The 16,801-nt window shown below is 52.8% G+C and overlaps 5 protein-coding genes across 5 annotated transcripts; 1 reads left to right on the top strand and 4 right to left on the bottom strand.

Annotated features, from left to right (window-relative positions):
* Window positions 1–591: 591 nt before the first annotated feature.
* Window positions 592–1,422, top strand: COCMIDRAFT_43606 (uncharacterized protein; the record flags this gene model as incomplete). Its single annotated transcript, XM_007683974.1, has 2 exons — window positions 592–801; window positions 865–1,422. Coding segments are annotated over 2 exons (768 nt in total), but the record flags the coding sequence as incomplete, so codon positions are not given.
* A 1,396-nt stretch (window positions 1,423–2,818) lies between these two features.
* COCMIDRAFT_21280 (uncharacterized protein) lies at window positions 2,819–7,110 on the bottom strand (the record flags this gene model as incomplete). Its single annotated transcript, XM_007683905.1, has 2 exons — window positions 2,819–3,006; window positions 3,090–7,110. 2 exons carry the CDS (start codon window positions 7,108–7,110, stop codon window positions 2,819–2,821), a joined length of 4,209 nt encoding a protein of 1,402 aa, XP_007682095.1.
* Window positions 7,111–8,529: 1,419 nt separating this feature from the next.
* COCMIDRAFT_31435 (uncharacterized protein) lies at window positions 8,530–10,270 on the bottom strand (the record flags this gene model as incomplete). Its single annotated transcript, XM_007683944.1, has 5 exons — window positions 8,530–9,012; window positions 9,100–9,255; window positions 9,314–9,772; window positions 9,826–10,056; window positions 10,103–10,270. The coding sequence occupies 5 exons, from the start codon at window positions 10,268–10,270 to the stop codon at window positions 8,530–8,532; spliced, it is 1,497 nt and encodes a 498-aa protein (XP_007682134.1).
* Window positions 10,271–10,805: 535 nt separating this feature from the next.
* Window positions 10,806–14,718, bottom strand: COCMIDRAFT_94 (uncharacterized protein; the record flags this gene model as incomplete). The annotated part of the gene is made up of 3 exons (XM_007683871.1): window positions 10,806–13,075; window positions 13,124–13,649; window positions 13,735–14,718. The coding sequence occupies 3 exons, from the start codon at window positions 14,716–14,718 to the stop codon at window positions 10,806–10,808; spliced, it is 3,780 nt and encodes a 1,259-aa protein (XP_007682061.1).
* Window positions 14,719–15,044: 326 nt separating this feature from the next.
* On the bottom strand, window positions 15,045–16,267 carry COCMIDRAFT_79662 (uncharacterized protein; the record flags this gene model as incomplete). The annotated part of the gene is made up of 3 exons (XM_007684021.1): window positions 15,045–15,196; window positions 15,269–15,727; window positions 15,811–16,267. The coding sequence occupies 3 exons, from the start codon at window positions 16,265–16,267 to the stop codon at window positions 15,045–15,047; spliced, it is 1,068 nt and encodes a 355-aa protein (XP_007682211.1).
* Between the last annotated feature and the right edge of the window lie 534 nt (window positions 16,268–16,801).

Here is a 16,801-nt window from a genome sequence, read left to right as displayed (position 1 = left end):
AAGCTACGACTTGAGCAAAAACGCACTGTCTTCGCACAAGCCAGCTGTTCTCTGAAGCTCGAGCCTTCCCCACTGAACTTTATCTGCAGAGATCATGTGGGGTGGCCGAAGTGGAGATAGTGGCAGAAATGCAGGGCTGGAGAGAACATACGTTGGAGATACAAGTGGGAGCAATGCATACTTTAAAAAGGCAGAGTGAATGCAAGACTTTGATCATAGAGGCAACGTGGAGAGGAAGAGTAGCATGTAGAAAGTGAAGATCTCGAGTGTACTGATGCGGCAAGCACGAAGCGGCTACCCTTATTCTGTCTATGTTTACAGTGGTCATCGTGGCTTCCACTGGCTACATGGCTAAACAAGCTATGAAATATCTTCTGCAGTGCATAGCTTCTAACCGTCATCCACAACACACTCCAAGCAACACTTAGCTTGTAGTGATTATCCTTTTCCTTCTCTCAACCCTCCCACCTAGCAGTTGTCAGTATCGATACTTGCTAGCTGTATTGATAACTTGGCAAATTTCCCCCTGCTTGCCTATCCGACAAACTATACATTATGCTGGTAACCGGCCTCGTCCTCATTCCAATCGCTGCGGCAGCTGTCGCACCAGCTGTACAGGACCTCGCTGATCTGAGGAGTCTCATCAATGCAGCCGCAAATTATATCGGGGATCCCAACAACGCAGTCTCTGGCTTCAGTTTCAGCAGCATGACTGGTGTTAGCTCAATGGGCACTGCCGATCTTGTGAACAACATCACCAGCACTATTCTAAGAGGGAAATATCAGCTCGACACAAACAAGGTGTGTTTTCACACTACCTTTCATGTCTCGATATGAACTCGAAGTTGATAGCCAGAATCTTAGACCGAATGGCTCACTACTGTAAATACGGTAAACGTCTCTGTTGCCATCAATTCTACGTCGCCTTCAAACATGACCACACCTACATTCTCACTAAACACAAGCGGGGTCACTCCAACCGTCCTTCCTAACGCAACACTCACGTTCGGTAACGTAATAAACGATCTCACAAACCCATACCTCGAATACATCCAGTCGATTCCCAACCTGAGTAACAACCTGACGGCACTCGGACGCATGTTCCACCATGAAATGAACACTCCCGTCAGCGACGCCATTAGCAGCCTGCAACTGACCCTCACGGTATTCCAGATAGCGATGCTAAAAGCCAATCTCATCGCCTCTTTGGCCGTCATACGTACGATTCGCGCAAGTAGTGGGTTGGAAAGTGCACAAGCGGCATGGGGTCGCCCACTCAATCTGCCAAGCGGAGAAGACGATGACGCTTCTGCCGAGCTACATGAGACACTATCGAGCAGCAGGCCGTTGGCGGCAAGAGGTCAGCTGAAGAGACCACCACCTGAGAATGGGAGGTTCTACACGCATCAGGAGCTTTGGAATAGGAGTGAGACCCAATCTGCGAAGCGAGTGGCACAGTCATTGATTGTTTAAGAGCATACTGTACCCTGTTTTTCTTGGCCCTCGTGTCCGTAGCTATTCTGTTAGGAAGTAGGTCTTCCGCTTCACCTAATAGGAATCAACTTTTCTTATCGTACTCAACTTTTCTATAATCAGATAATAGACCGATAATGGCGATAACGATAGTTCGATATTCGCTAGCAAATTGTAGCTAAGCTAAGCTAACATGAAATAAGACAACAACAAAAAAAGGGGTCTGGGATATCTTCAAAGAGACGTGCAAAACAAACAAGCCAAAAAGGTAAATGGATCGAGAACAAGATATCCACCCATCCGATAATGAGGCAAAAGGGAGGAGATAAACAGTTCAACAAACAGCAAAATCAAGTGCCGGGTTGCCAAAAGAGCAAAAAAGGCACATAGTCGAAGAGGAAAAAAGAAGGGACAAGAAATAAAGCAAGAAACGCGAATCCATAACCTCATGACCAAGAAACCCAAGAAACCCAAAGAAGGAGAAGAAGAAGAAGAATGATGATAATAATCCAACATCAAGCCACCCCGCTCCCACATAACCTCCACCTTTATACCCCATCCCTATATCCATCGTATTTCCCTCATTCCCAATCTCCCCTCCTCTCATTCTCAATCTCATCCTCTTTCTTTACCCTTGGTACGAATTTCCTTTTAGATCAAGAAGAAGAAGAAGAAGAAGGAGAAAAAATGGGGAAAGGAAGCGCAAGACCTAGTTCTCGGGAAAGAAGAAGAAAAACAACAACAACAACAACCCTCAATAAAGGAAGAAAGGTGACTTTGATCCTTTAAAGGAAAATGCCTAAAGACGGTTTGGTTTGGAAAATGGGTCTAACAACGGTGAAAGGGGGTGGGGGGAAGAATTTAAAAAAAGGGGAGTTGATAGGTTGGAAATGAGGCGCGGGCTTGTTTTTTTGCCCTTGCATATGACGGGTTGTCGAGAGACTGGGAGAAGGGAAAGAAGAAGAAGAAGAAGAAGAAGAAGAAGAAGAAGAAGAAGAAGAAGAAGAAGAAGGTGAAGGTGGAAGAAAGATAGAGGAGAGATGGAAGAAAAGAAGGAAGTAGAGAGTAAAGAGTAAGAATACACCTGGTTAAGGCGAATAGTTACACATGAATGGAGACGCACTAGATGCATTGTGACATGCTCTTCTTTCTCATTACGGTTTCAAACGTTCAACAACTCGCCCAATCGACCATCACTTCCAATGATGGGAAGGGGGAAGGAACGCGCGAGGGGGGACAAGGAGGTAAAGTGTGTCCTCTTCTTGCAAGCCTCTCTCTCTCTCTCTCTCTCTTTCTCATTCTCATTCTCACTCTTACACACACACTCTCTCACACACACAACTCTTTAAACCAAAACCCATTCACTCCCTCTCTTGATAAATTTGTCTAACATAAGTGTCACGTCGGAAAGGACAAAACGACAAATGTAGAAGCCAAAGAACTCGGCAGCATGGCGAGTTGACAGTTCGAGTCCAACGTGAGTGGGTGAAGAGTGCTTGAGACCTGGGTCTTCGACTTGACGCGCGATTTGATCTACAAGAAATCGTGCAGTTAGTAAAACCATTGCAAAGCATAAAGAAAGGAAAAAGCATAAAAACAAAAAAAAGAGGACTCACCCAATATCTGGACTGCATCAAACAAGCGCGCCAAAGATCCCATGTATCCTGCATGGGGGCCCTCAAAGCTCATGCCCGAAATGTCGCGCTTTGCAAAACGTATGCTTGTCAAACTCGTCATGGGAAGGGTAGCCATGACAAGCGTATCCTTGGGCACCTCTGTACTCCTCGTGGTACCGGTAGCCATGTTAGCAAGATTGACGCCAGAGTTCTTGGACCGCAGTTTGCGCCATGATGCCAGGTACGACTTGCCCTGGGCAACAGCACCCTTGGGTACAAAGTCTTGGCTAGTTGTTGGGCCCTTGGAAAAGCCGTCTGCAGATGCTGCGCCTTCGCCCACAGTAGTTGCATCTTTGAAGAGGATTGATACAGATTGAATACCAACTTCGTTGCCGAGCTTCTTGGTTAGTTGCGCCTGTACCTGGTCAAGCACTAGTTCTAGAGACTGCATCTCTTCTAGCACAGCATCCGCATCGTTTGTGTCGACAGCAGCTAGCTTCTGCAGGGCTGCTGTGAGCATGTCGCAGTTGGCAATCTTGTCTTCAACGTTCTTCAGTTTGACACCTTTGACACGCCAGACGTCGCGAGGAATGAAAAGCTTGGTTGAGAGGTAACCGCCACGAGGATGGGCGATAGTCTGATAGAAGCATCGCATCAACCAAAATGGCCTCAGCAGATACGAGTCTGGACATGGCTCCAGTGGAATAGGTGCATTCGTAATTGCTGGACTGGGCGAGCCAGGAGAAAAGGGCGAGTGAATATCACTCTCGAATAGATGCATTCCGCCGCTCGGTAGGCCATCAATGTTAAACGTGGGAAGGCTAGGAGTTGGGATGGGCAGTCCGGCGTTGCTAGGTTTCCGTCCGGTGATGGAAAAGGTTGTACTGAGCGGCGTTCCAATGGATACGTCTGAGCCATCTGGGCTAGACATGGACAAATTCCGCTGCTTCAAGCTAAGCGAAGATTTATTTTTTCTAATACCCAAGGCTGGGGGTTTTCCGGTTTTGGGGGAACCTGGCGCGAGACCAGGCTCGCTTGAGACACCGTGTAGCATTGGCGACGGAATAGGACCATTCTCAGAAGGACTATACAGGGCGGGCTGTGGCGAAGGAGCGGCAAGACTGGTCTGTTGGGCGATTTGCGGCAGTGCAGGCAATTTGAATGTCGAATCCAGGGAAGGCTTGCTAGTACTAAATGATGCAGCAGCAGCAGCAGACTTTGGTTGTGCAGGAAGATCAATGGGCACGTCCTTTGCTGGCACGGGCGGCTTCTCTGTATGTGGTGCAGGCGGAATATTAAGCACAGATGTCTCGATCTTGAGCGATTTAGCGTTTTGCCCTGACAATCTGCGGCTTCGCACAGAAGCGGCATCCTTGGTTGCGGTATTGGGTCGGGGCGTGACCTCTGCTGCATCGGTCGTATTGGATGCTTGTGACTCGAGAACTGGGGGCAGTGCAGGCAGAGCACCGGATGGAGCGGGGACCGGGGGAGGGGAATGTGCGGGTGGTGGTTTGGATGATGGGTGGACCACTTCAGTAACGGTTGAGAGCGACGTTCCGCCTGTTGTCCTGTGCGAGGACACCGAACTATTGTATGTGCTTCCAGAAAAGTTGCTCGAGTCTGACTGCCGTGGCAGCGCTGATTTTGTTTGCAAGTCGAAATCGAAACCGTCCAGCATGTACTCTCTGGTCATCTCGTCGAGTAGCCTTTCCTCCTCTTCCGCTTCGTCGTTGAGCGTGATTTCGGCAGTCTCGCGTACATGTGGCAGTGCTTCATTGCGAATTTGGGTTTCTTTGTAACGATATTTGGCTGCTGCAATAGCCTCTTCGCGTTCTGCTTCCCGTACGCGCTCCTTGGCCATTTCCACGTTTCGCATCTTGGCCGATACTAGGTCGGCTGGCGTGGACATGTCGTCATCATAAGGTTCGTAACCGTCGTCGTACGCAGCTTCAACGGCAGCATCGAGCGCCGCGTCAAACTCTGCTTCGGTCTCTCCACTTGGATTCCGTAGGTGCTTTCGGCGTGGGCCTCCCGGGGACATGGAGTGCACCGAAGAGGAGCACGATGAGCCTCCGGATTCGTCTATCGTGTCAAGCCATGATGTAGACTCGTTGCTGTGGACCCGCTGGTGGTTGGCCTCCAGTGTCTGCTGCGGCTGCAACAACCGGCCGGGTTCGTCGGGCCTGGATTCACTCCGGCTGTCGAATAGGGGTGATTTTGATCTCCTTGGCGAGAGGGGCGGGGGCATATATGTGCGATCCATTGCTGATTCGGCAACTGAAGAGCGACCAGAAGTAGCCGAAGGCCCAAGTCTGGCAGGCGGTGGTTGTAGACTAAATTGCGAGTTTTGCATGCCTTTTTGCACATCGCGGATGGCAGTTGAGATGACCGACTCGCGAGGACCTTGGTACTCACTGCGCAGGGGTAGTTGGTGTGAAGGGGGTTGATCTGGTTCGCCGGCGAAAGAGTTTTCGTATACCGAGGCGTCGTTTACGATTCGAGACACAGAGGCAGTTTGTATTACTGCGGGCTCTTCGTCGTCGTCGTCGTCCTCGAGTAAAAGCATTGAGCGGTGTTCGTCCAGCGATTCCCCACTCATGGGGCGAGCGGGCAGTGACTTGCCGCTGCCATGCGTGTAGGCAGGGTCGAGTCGACGGAGCTCTTCTATCCGATTGGTATAGGTTACACGAATGGCGTCCAACTTGCGCCTGTCCTCCTCCTGGGAGCTGCGGACCATGACCTGCTGCAGGAGTTTGCACGCGTCCTCGTACGCCTCCATGGCGCCCTCAAAGTTCTGGGCATTGTCGAGCAGGACGGCCGTATTTGCCTTTTGCAGCGCCCGCGACAACATGGTCTTTTTGTCCTTTTCCCTCCGCTCGCGGGCGCGGGGCGGGGTGCCTTGGTAGTGGTCGTCCAATTTTGTGCTGGTGTTGCTTTCACTGCGATTGTGATCCCGGCTTGGACTCGTGGCGTGGGCTCGGCTTGCGGTTCGAGAATGGTCTTTGCTCTGGCTCGAGGCGTGTTGGCGTGATGCTGCGTGCCTGTGGCCCAAAGGGGCGGCGGCGGTGGTGGTGGTGGCGGCGGCGGCAACTGCAGCAGCAGCAGCGACTGAGGGCCGCCGTGCTGTCGGCCGACCTGGGCCCGACGCAGAGTCGTGCCTTGGGTCAGCCTCGTTGGGGATGGCGGGCGATGCGAGGGGGGATTTAGCCAGCACCTTGTCGACTCTGGTGCGCGAGGGGGGTCGCTGAACAGGGGGCTGGGGTTGAGTGGGTTTGGAGTTGAAGTAGTCTCGCGGGGCATTCACGGATTGCAGGTTGGGGGCAAAGAGGCTGGCTGCAGTGGGCGAGTTTGCGGCAGAGCTGCTGGTGGGCGTGTTTGGGTCGTAGACGGTCGAGGGCAGCAGGACGGGGGGCAGTTTGGGCAGCCTGGGGGGTGCAGTGCCTGTGGGCGGGGGGTCGTGGACCGGGGAGCGAGGACGGGAGCGGCGGGGGCTAGAGGTGGGCGAGCGGGTGTTGGAGTTGTGCAGCTTGCTTGAGCGGGCGGGCGGCGAGGAATGGATGCGAGAGGAGTCGTGCGGGTGTGGTAGGGCGCCATTGGCGGCGCCGGTGGTAGAGGTGATGCTTAGCTTGCGCGAGTAGCTTGGCTGGTGGTGATGGACCTGGTGGTGGTGGTGGTGGTAGGGCTGATGGTGCGACTTCCCCTCGTGGTCGGCCAACAGGCCAATTGCCTCTGCTGCACCGTTGGCTGCGCTCGACCGTCGCCTGGAAGAAGCCGAAGGGGGCGGTGTGGCCCGGCTGTGGGGTTTGGGCGAGGTGTGCGGGTGAGGGTTGGCGGCGTCCTTGAGTGAGGCTGACCGCTTGACCGCTCCCACTGACGATGACTGCCGGCGGTGGTGCGAATGCGACTGCGACTGTGACTGCGACTGCGACTGTGACTGCGACGATGGCAGCTCGTCTGTTCCTGGTAGCGCTTCTGCGCGCACCTCTGCTGCACCGGCGGCAGGCTCGCCCTGGGGGTTCATGGTGGAGAATGGAGCAGCTGGATGCGTGTCTCAGGCCGAGCCAGCGGTTAATGCACAGCGGATGCGGGCATGGTTGCCCAAGCAGGAACGCGCTCTGGGCGTGCAGAGACAGACAGAGGCGGGCAGGGCGAGAGAGGGAGAGGGAGAAGTGGAGAGGGGGAGAGTGGGAGTGGGGGCGGGAGCGTGTGGTTGTTGTGGGAGTGGGAGTGGGTGTGGGTGTGGAATGCGTGGGTGAATGTCTCGTAGGCGTCGTCTCGCCGGCAGTCAGTCATCAAGCAAGAGACCCCTAGCCACCGCCCACCGGCACCCACCTGCACCCACACAGGCACAGGCACCACAGGCACCACAGGCACCACAGGCACCACAGGCACCGCAGACACCACAGGCTCCCTCCTCTTCTCCCTCTCACACACGCACGCACGCACACAGACGAATGTGGAGCAGCGACGGCCGGCCACATGGCGCCAAGTCGTATTGGTACGGCTGTCAGGGGTGCGTGTGCTCAAGCCGGCCTAGCGTACGCCCATCTCGCTCGACTTGTCTCTGTGCTCACCCCTCTTGGATCTCTCCTCTCCTCGCGCGTCCTCATCAGCCCGGCTGGTTCCAGGTCCACCACGCCGTAAGACAAATCTGCCCAGGCCCCAACCAGACCCTGCAAATCCGCCCCTACCACGGCTGAACCAGGATCGCGGCCCCGTATTCTAGAAGCTTGCGCCTTGTCCTCGTTGCCAGTCGCCAGTCGCCAGTCGCCAGTCGCCGGCTGCCACTCTTGTCAGTCTCTCAAGCGCTGACGCGCTACTCATGTTCACGCATATATACCTTCATCTCACTGCCTCCTCCACTTTTTGGGCCCTGTCCGCACGTCCTGCTGCAATCTCTCGGTCCCGGTTAACCAACCTTTCCGGTCCGACCACTGGCACCAAGGGGGAGGCGAGGTGAGGCGAGGCCCACTCTACGCCTCCGACGCCAAAAGCATCCCATCACAAAAGTAACCTCCATGCCAAAACACTCACACACGCGCGCGCTTGCCCGCTCTCTCTCTCTCTCTCCCAAATGCCATCATGCCCGATACGGCTCCTGCTGCTTTCTTCTTCTCATTCTGCTTCGTCACGAGACCAATGTGGCATGCATCGAATCTCTACTCGATTGGCTCATCCTGGTCTTTGTTCCATCTGCTGTTTCCATGCATGCTCATCGCCATCGTCATCGTCATCAATCATCCCATGCTAACCCCTACTAATACTGCCTCTTTGCTGTCATAAGCTATTTCATGCGTTACCCTCAGCAACCCAATGGCACCCCTCCCACCGGCCCCAGTCATGCCAACCATTTATCCTCATCTAGTATCCTGCCTGGGCCACCTACCCTCTCAGCTCTCCCTTCCTCGCCTGCCCTACACAACCCGCCTTTACCGCGTCTTCAGTGCAGGTCACCCATCATGTCCTCCTCCGCCTCCAAACTATCATCCCACGCAGTGTCCATGGCGTCCCCGTTGTTGCCCTGTCTCTTGTTCACTCGCTTCTGGTTCTCAATATACTCCTTGCTTAGCGTCATCCGGTAGTCGGCATCTTTGACCTGTTCCGCAAGCTTGTTTGTGCGCACTGTTTGCGCAAATAGCGCCTGTTGCTGCTCCTTCTCGCTCTTGGCCAACGGTCCCTGTTTCGCGTCCAGGTAGAAGCGTAATACCACCCCAGCTTCCGACTTGTCACTCTCCTCCAACCGCCCGTTCAGCTGCCCATCCCTGATCAGCCCCTCAATATACTGCGACATCTCCTCCCCCGTAGCTCCCAGTTGTCTCGCAATATTAGACACTGGAATTGCAGAGTATGTCCGTGACAGCCGTGAAACATACGTCCTCGTCTGGCTGCTGATAAGCTCCTGGACTAGTCCCGCATTGCCATCCTACATGCTTTTGTCAGCCCTCCATCAAAACATGCTATCCCACCGTTTCAACCCATGTTTCACAACAATCACCTGCATCGCTCTTACCTCTGCCCATATCTCTCCACCCGCTTGTGCCTGAGCCTTCAACTTGGACATGTTGTCCAGCTCTTCGTACGCATCCGCAAGCGCCTCGTATGCCTTGGATGCAGCCTTGATGTTCTTCATCGCGCTAGCATTCGCTGTCCGTGGAATGCTCCCCATCTGTCCAGGTCAGCTGGCGCTTGCTCTTCTCTCTCTCTCTCTTTCTTTCACAACATACCTTTCCTTGTACTAGACAGCTCACTAGTACCCACTTTTTGTAAGCCTCCAACATGAGACCGTTGGCTGTGTTGGCAGAGGGAACTACGAGCACGTGCTCAAGAAACTGTTGTGCCTTTTTGAATCGCCCCAGGCCTAGGTACGCCATGGCTCCCAAAACATAATACTCTTGTATATCCGTCAACCCAACCCGGTCCGTATGGCCAGAGTTTTGGTGGATGTACTCTCCACTACTCGCTACATCTGCACACGGAACAGAGTACTCTAACCCCTCACGAACTGCGCTTGGAATCTTTGGCGGAAGTGTGTGAATGTAGTTGTCCAGGATGGGTTCAGCGGCCGCGTACGATCGCGTCTCTAGACACAGGTGTATGAAGCTGACGTGGACCGAGGTGAAGGTGCCCGTGGTTGTGTCAAGTCGCATCATGGCTGATCGTATTGGCGCAATAGCAAGGCTCGGCTGGAAATGGTCAGTATCATTTCCTCGTGCCAGCCATGACAACTTGAACCTACTGATCCACACCCACGTGCTATCTCTTCTGTGTACTCAATCAGATTCTTCCACTCTTTCCCCACGTAGCGCAGCTGTATGGGATCCGCAGTTTCGAAAAACAACACCATCTGGTTCCACAAGTCACCTCCGGGCTGTAGCGCCTCGGGTACGCTCTTCTTCTCCAGCAGAGCGGCGATACGGTTGCGGAGGGCAAAGGCGTATGCCATTGAGTTGACAGCGGGGTTGAGTGCCTATAACGTTAGCAAGTTTCAACCAAGTGCCTGGAAGCATACCCACTACGAGCACATCTTGTGGTGTATCCGCGCCTTTTACCCAATGTGGTGCAGAGACGTTGGACAATTGTGCGACAAAGCTGCGGGCCTTGAGGTCGTAATCCCGCCTCTTTTCAACATCGGGACTCTCAGGCTGAAAAGATAGCAGTAAGCTGCTTAGGTCGGCCGACATGGTCGCAGTGGGGTGGAGTAGTCTGGGTGGTCGAGCGAGTAGCTGAGGCGGCGGGCGGCGATGATGTGGGGGTGGGTAGATGCTCTCTCACTCTCCCTCTCTATCTTCCAATACACTGAGGTACAGAGTGTCACCTTCTGTTGTAAGCAAGCTTGCTGTCGCTGCCGGCATACACAAAGCAAACAAGCGGGATGTCAAGAGAAGAAGTGGCAGTGGGACAATTGTATGCAGTGTACCCAGTACAGAAGCCGGAGGTGTACAAGCTCCCCGCAAGCTCAAGGCACCCACGCAAATGCACGGACGCAAACACCAGAGTACCATTACAACCCGGTGGCACTGCACTTACATCATATCAAGTCAACCAAGAGCCACGCGACACAACATTTGAAATATTGTCATTCAATTCTCCTCCCATCAAATGCGAGTCATAAAAAAATACTCCTGTAAAATCATTGCTCATAAAGGTATCACGTACGTCTAGTCATGTCAAACAACACCAACCAATGCAACCCTCCAAACTCCACGATCATAATCCTCATCTCCGCTTCACGACTTCCTCCATCCGCCTAACGAGCACCTTGAGACCAACACCCTTCTCGCAGTTGTTCTCAAGATACTCCTCCATCTTCTCCCTCAACTCCTTCATCCCCTTGAGCACCGGCAGTCGCCTTCCCTCCTCGCCCTCAAGATGCATCAGCGGGTTCAGCAGCAAGTCAAAGCACTCGTGCCAAATCTCAGTCTGCCAGTACCGCTTCAAGTTCTCCTTGATCTTGTACGTCTTGGTTGCACCTGAGCCCAGAGTAGCACCCCGTTCAGCAACGGCCGAGATGTACTTTCCAAACAGGAGATTGTGCACAATACCAGCCAGGCCATGGTAGTCGATTTGGTGAGTCCAAGGTCGCAGCTCGCGCATCTCGGCGCAGTCAGCCTCGGTCGTTGGCCAATCCGCGATAAATTGCACTTCGGGCTTGAAGGCTTTCATATCAATCCCCCGACCAAAGTCAATCAGCGAAATACCCTTGGCAGACCACCCGTCACGTCCGTCACGCTTGTACTCGGAATCCCAATGCTCATCCTTTTGTAGTGCGTCGAACCGTACCAGAACATTATCTGACTTGAGATCGCCATGTATTATGCCCTTGGAGTGCAAGGCTTCCACTGTACGGAACAACTCAATAGTGAAGAACATGGCCAGCTGCTCGTCCATTGTTCCATTGTCTGTGCAAGCATGGTTGACCAAGTCGAGCAGTGTTCCTTGATTGCGATACTCTTCAACCAGATAGCATTCGTCCTTGAACACATGCATCTCGTATGCGCTGACAACTGACTCGGCTGCTCGTGACACACCCAGTCGTCGTTTGGCCTGCCGCATAATGTAGAATTCCCACGGTGTTGGCGGATCTTCCATCTTGATTGCCTCAAGGGGTTGACGATTCAGCCCAAACTCACCCTTGCCCATTTGCGAAGGCTTATTCTCGTCGTTTTCCTCTGGTTCTTTGCTCTCCACCAGGTACACTGGAGCAAATGCACCCTTGCCAAGCTCACGCTTGACAACATAAGTCCGCTCTGTCCCAGGAAACTCCAAGGTTGGACATGCCCCAACAGTGCCTGCTGTCTTGTCCTGCGCATTTTTGCTCAGTTTTGATACCGCTTTTGTGTACTTGCGAATATCCGCGCCTTTGCCGTAGCTTTGCTCAGTGTCAGCGTAGTAACCCTCGTAGCTTTCCAATGGGGGTTGAATTTCTTGTAGGATAGCGTTGCGGATACTATCGTCGACTGGATTGCACTGTGTGTCCTTGATGATCGGCCCGCTAGGCTTGACCACTGTAACTGGAGGTTCTTTTGCGGCCAATGGCTTGCGCTGCGGCTCGTCTAGAGGCTCTTTGGGCACTGGTTTCGATTCGGTCAGAGCTAGCTTTGCAACTTTGCCTGGCCCGTCAATGACTTGTCCCAGGATATCAGAGAAGGGGCTACTGCAGGTCTCCTCTTCATCGTCATCCTCCATAATGGCAGGCGTACCCTTTGACCGTGAAGGTGTTTTGGCCGCATAATACTCTTTCTGTGCTACAGCCGTGGCAATGCCCAGAGATGACTCGGTTTTTTCTACAATGGGCGTCATGAAGGGTAACCGGTTGTTGGCAACGACGACTGGATCTCTATACGGTCGCATAGCAGGGTTGTAGTCTTCAGGTGGAACAGGGACGAAGCGCGTTGGAAGAGATCTTGGTCCTGAAGGCGATGTAGGAGTGACGACCCGCTCGTCCTGTTGGTGCTCCGATTCGCCGTCTACGTTCGATGTTTCATCAAAGGAATCATCTTGAGATTGATCAGAATGCTCAGACTCGTTCCCAGACTCATCTTGCTCGTCAGCTTTTTGTCCAGGCTTGATCTCGGTAAAGTCAGACGACTCCGATATACTCTTTGCATCTGTATCGTCTGAACCGCTCTCGTCATTGTCATCACCGTCCTCATCACCCTCGTCGTCGTCGTCATGGTGTAGGACTCTAGTGCCGAGTGTAAAGTCTCCTCCGACTGTCGTTTCGTCTCCATATTCGCTTGTAGCGCCGGATATACGGCCAGTTCCTGTGCTCTCGGCGCCACTGGAATAATCATCTTCGTCATCATCGCTACTTTCCTCACCACTTTGGGCTTCAGAAATATTATCATTAGCATTCTTCAGTGGCTCGTTGAATATATCGTAGATCTCATCCATGGCTTCCTTAGTGTGGAGTGTCATAGTCATCTCGGAACCAGCCTTTTTCCGTCGCACCTTGGACTTTACTGGAGAATCTAGATTGGCTTGGACTACGCTATGTCAGTATAATGCGTTGCTGATCGACTACCACTACTTACCTGTCTGCGTTTCTCCGCGGATCTCCTTGGTTTCCATGACTTTAATCTTTCTAGTCCTGTTGGCACGTTCTTCGCGTCTGGCCTTTTTCGCTGCCTTCGCTTTGTCTACATCAGCCTGCGATGGTGGCGCATTCTCGTCGTTGCCCATGTCGTCATCAACACTTCCCTTCAACGGTACTGTTTGAGGCTTAGCAATTGGTTCAGGTTCTTGCTTGGGTTCTTGCTTGGGTGCTAAAGGTATGGCTTTGGGTTTCGTTTGAGCAGCAGCAAGTGCTGCCTCGGCATCTTTTCTCGCCTGCTCTTCTTGTTTTCGAATGGCAGCCCAATCACGATCCAACCAACCCCTGTGTTTAGCTCGCAACTCTTCAAAAGAATACTCTTCAGACATTGGGTCTTCATGATTAGGATACACTTTCTCCAAATCGACAAAGACGACCTCGAGCCGTCCTGTCCTTGGATTAACAGCTTGTTGGTATTCACGTAATGGATGAGAGTTGACGTTTTCGTCATTGAGATTTGATTTGCTCTGAATACATGAATGGCAAAACGCCCACCAATTAGTCCTGTAATCGTAAATATGTGAAGGGGCCGACGGAGGTAGCTCAACTCACCTCATCCTTGAAGATTGCCATTTTGGGAACGCCCGTATTCTTCTTTCCGACCTTCAGAGTCTCACCAGCCCAAGGCCGCGCCTCTTGTGCGTTCTCCTTTTTGCGATCCGCCAGCGATCCAATGTTGCCCCAACCTTCGGTGCTGCCACTCGAGGTGGGCTTTGCCGCGTCATCACCATCTGCGAAAATGGCAAGCTTGGCTTTTCCTGAGCGCGATGTACCTGCAGCGGCCTTTGGCTGAGCCTGTGCTTGTGGGGCAGGAGCGCTTGGTGAGCCGAGAGCAAATGGGTCTACCTTGGCCGCGAGCGCTGGACGGACAGCGGGCAACGCCGGGCTCGTAGGCTCCTCTGCTTGTTGCGGCCGGCTCTCGCAGCGGTGCTGGAACTCACCATACTTGCGAATCAAGCGCTCTGTTGGGCGGGCCCCGCGCTCAATGCCCATGTTGTACACTTCCTCTGCTTGTGCATAGCGGCCTGCAGACTCTAGCCAGGCGGCAAACTCTTCATAGTACAGAGCAAGCTCCTCACCAATGTGGTGTCGGGCAAGGTATGCAAAGGTTTCGCGGGGCGCATCTGAGAAGAGGTGGATGTAGTGCAGCCAGAGCTTGAGATAGCGGGCGTCGTTTTTGTATTGCGCCGACGACTGAAAAGTCTTTGTCGCACGCTCGAGCAGTGGGCAGAGCTGCGATTGGGGTGTGCTCTGGGCGGAAGGGTATGCGTCCAGGGTCCACTTGACATAGCGATCGTAAACATCGAGGGGGTCGTCTGAGTCGTCAATGGCCATGAGCTCCTTCTCGTACTGCAGGCGAGTCGCGCTGTTGGCATCTTGCATCTGCGACGGCGAGGGGGCTTGGCCGGCGGCCGATGTCAGTGGCGGTGTGTATAGTTGGGCGAGGGCTTTGGCAGAGCGGCCGCTGGGGAGCGACTGTATGTTTTCCTTCTGGTTTTCAATCACCTCGAAATCGATGAGGTCGTCGGAACCCATGGCGCCGGTAAAAGGGAGGGTATCACAAAGAAAAAGAGAAAAAGGAGGGTATCAAGAACTGCAGGCGGGAGAATCAAAAGTTCCTACCTGGCGTGGGTGTTGTTGGTTGTGCATATGTTTCAGGGCCGGCGGCGGGGCAGCGCATGTGTAAATGCACGCTAGGGGCGCGCTTTCCCTCATCGCCTAGCGTTGCCCGGGTAACACTTGGGCCAAAGCTACACCAGTGCATGCTTGTCTCTACTACATGTCCAAATTCGGCCTTGTTGCTATTGTACATTGTTCCTGCTGCCCCATACTTCTCATTGGCTTCCCAATTGTCTGCTTCTCTAATCAAAAATCACACCCATGCGTCCCTTTGCTTGGTGTGAGTTCATCAGCTCGACCATTTTGGGCACCTCTTCTAGCGGGAACGCTGTCAAGTGCGCCTTGATATTATGTTTCGCAGAAAACTCAATCACCTCTCTCATGTTGTAACATGCTGTATCGTAGTCAGCTTCCATCATCTAGTCTCACACAGAAAAAGAAGAAGAAGAAGACAGGCTTGACTTACTTCCATTGTTCGACCCCTTGACCTTGTAACGACCCATCGCAATATCCAAGCCGTTGAATTCTAATGGCTTCTGCGGAATACCTACCACCATGATCATACCCTCACCAGGCTTAACTATTGCTGGGCAGTCATCGTACGACTTCTTGGACGCTGTGAAGTTGACTGCTGCGTGCACACCACCGCCTGTGAGCTCCAATATCTTCTTCTGGTAATCCTTGTCCGTCATGGAATTGAAGGTGTAATCTGCACCACAGCTCTTTGCTTCTTCTACAGCCACATCGGTAATATCAATGCCAATGACTTTGTGGCCCATGGCCTTGGCATACTGGATACCCATGTGCCCGAGACCACCACAGCCGATGACTGCAAGCCAGGACCCAGCAGGTAGCTCGCAGTCTGCGATGCCGTGGTATGCAGTTACACCGGCGCAGAAAAGAGGTGCTGATGTTTTAGGATCCACTGTTAAATCAAAGTTAGCGCCTCGCCCTCACATTTATCTCTTCATCCCCAATCCGTATTGCTTGAACGAGACGTGAACTGACAATTCTCAGGCAAAACGATAGCCTCCCTTGCATCCACGACAGCATACTCGGCAAAATACCCATCAGCACTAAACCCCTGTATCTTGGTCTGTCCCGTTGAACACCAGATGTTACTGACGTTCTTGCAGGAATAGCACTCAAAGCAACAGTCGACGGCGCAGAGGAAACCCACTGCATCTCCCTCTTTGAACTTCTTGGCTACTTCCCCTGACCCAGTCGCAACGACCTTGCCCGTACCTTCGTGGCCGATGGTAACAGGGTTCTTGCCGAGAATAAGACCCTGTTCATTGGGCTCGAAAAGCATCACATCAGAGTGACAGAGAGATGCGCATTGCATCTTGATGAGGAGCTCATGCTCGCGGGGCTGTGGGATAGGTACTTCATTGAGGTGGAGCTTGTTGTCTCGCGCATCATATTGCTGCGCTCGCATAGTCTTTTGTTCTAGCGTAGAGCTCATGGTGGATGCTTTTTGTACGAGCTAAAAATGGCGATTGAATTGTGGCAAGTGGTAATGGGATGGAACAGAAATATGTAAGCAGACTACTCCAATATCAGCAACTCACAAGATGCAAGTCTTCTAGAATTGCTGCGCCGAGAAAAAAAACTGGACACGTTGTACAGTGGAGCCCTTTCTAGTTATGTTCGTGCCTTGACCGGAAATGGTCAACCGCCGCACAACAGTGGATTGGAAGAGAATTCCCGATCGCCTCAAGGACAGGATAAACCCCGCGATACTCAATCCGCGGCAACATGCAGGCCAACATGCAAGTCACCGACACGGGAATAGTGTTTCTCGGAACGGTCCATGCATATATTGTGTACTACATAGAATTATGTGGCTCGAGTGCCATTGCAGAAGGAACGCACCTAAATCGGGGGTATACAAGAACAACATGCGCTGACAAGACTACAAAACGGCCCGCAGAGACTCTGCAAAACATAAGAAATGACAAAGAAAAAGGGTATCAAAAAAAAACGGCTTCCGGACAAG

The sequence above is a fragment of the Bipolaris oryzae genome, assembly GCF_000523455.1.
Source record: "Bipolaris oryzae ATCC 44560 unplaced genomic scaffold scaffold_0, whole genome shotgun sequence".
NCBI classification, from domain to species: domain Eukaryota; kingdom Fungi; phylum Ascomycota; class Dothideomycetes; order Pleosporales; family Pleosporaceae; genus Bipolaris; species Bipolaris oryzae.
Note: the sequence above shows the minus strand (reverse complement) of the source record. Positions and strands in the feature narration are given on the sequence as shown.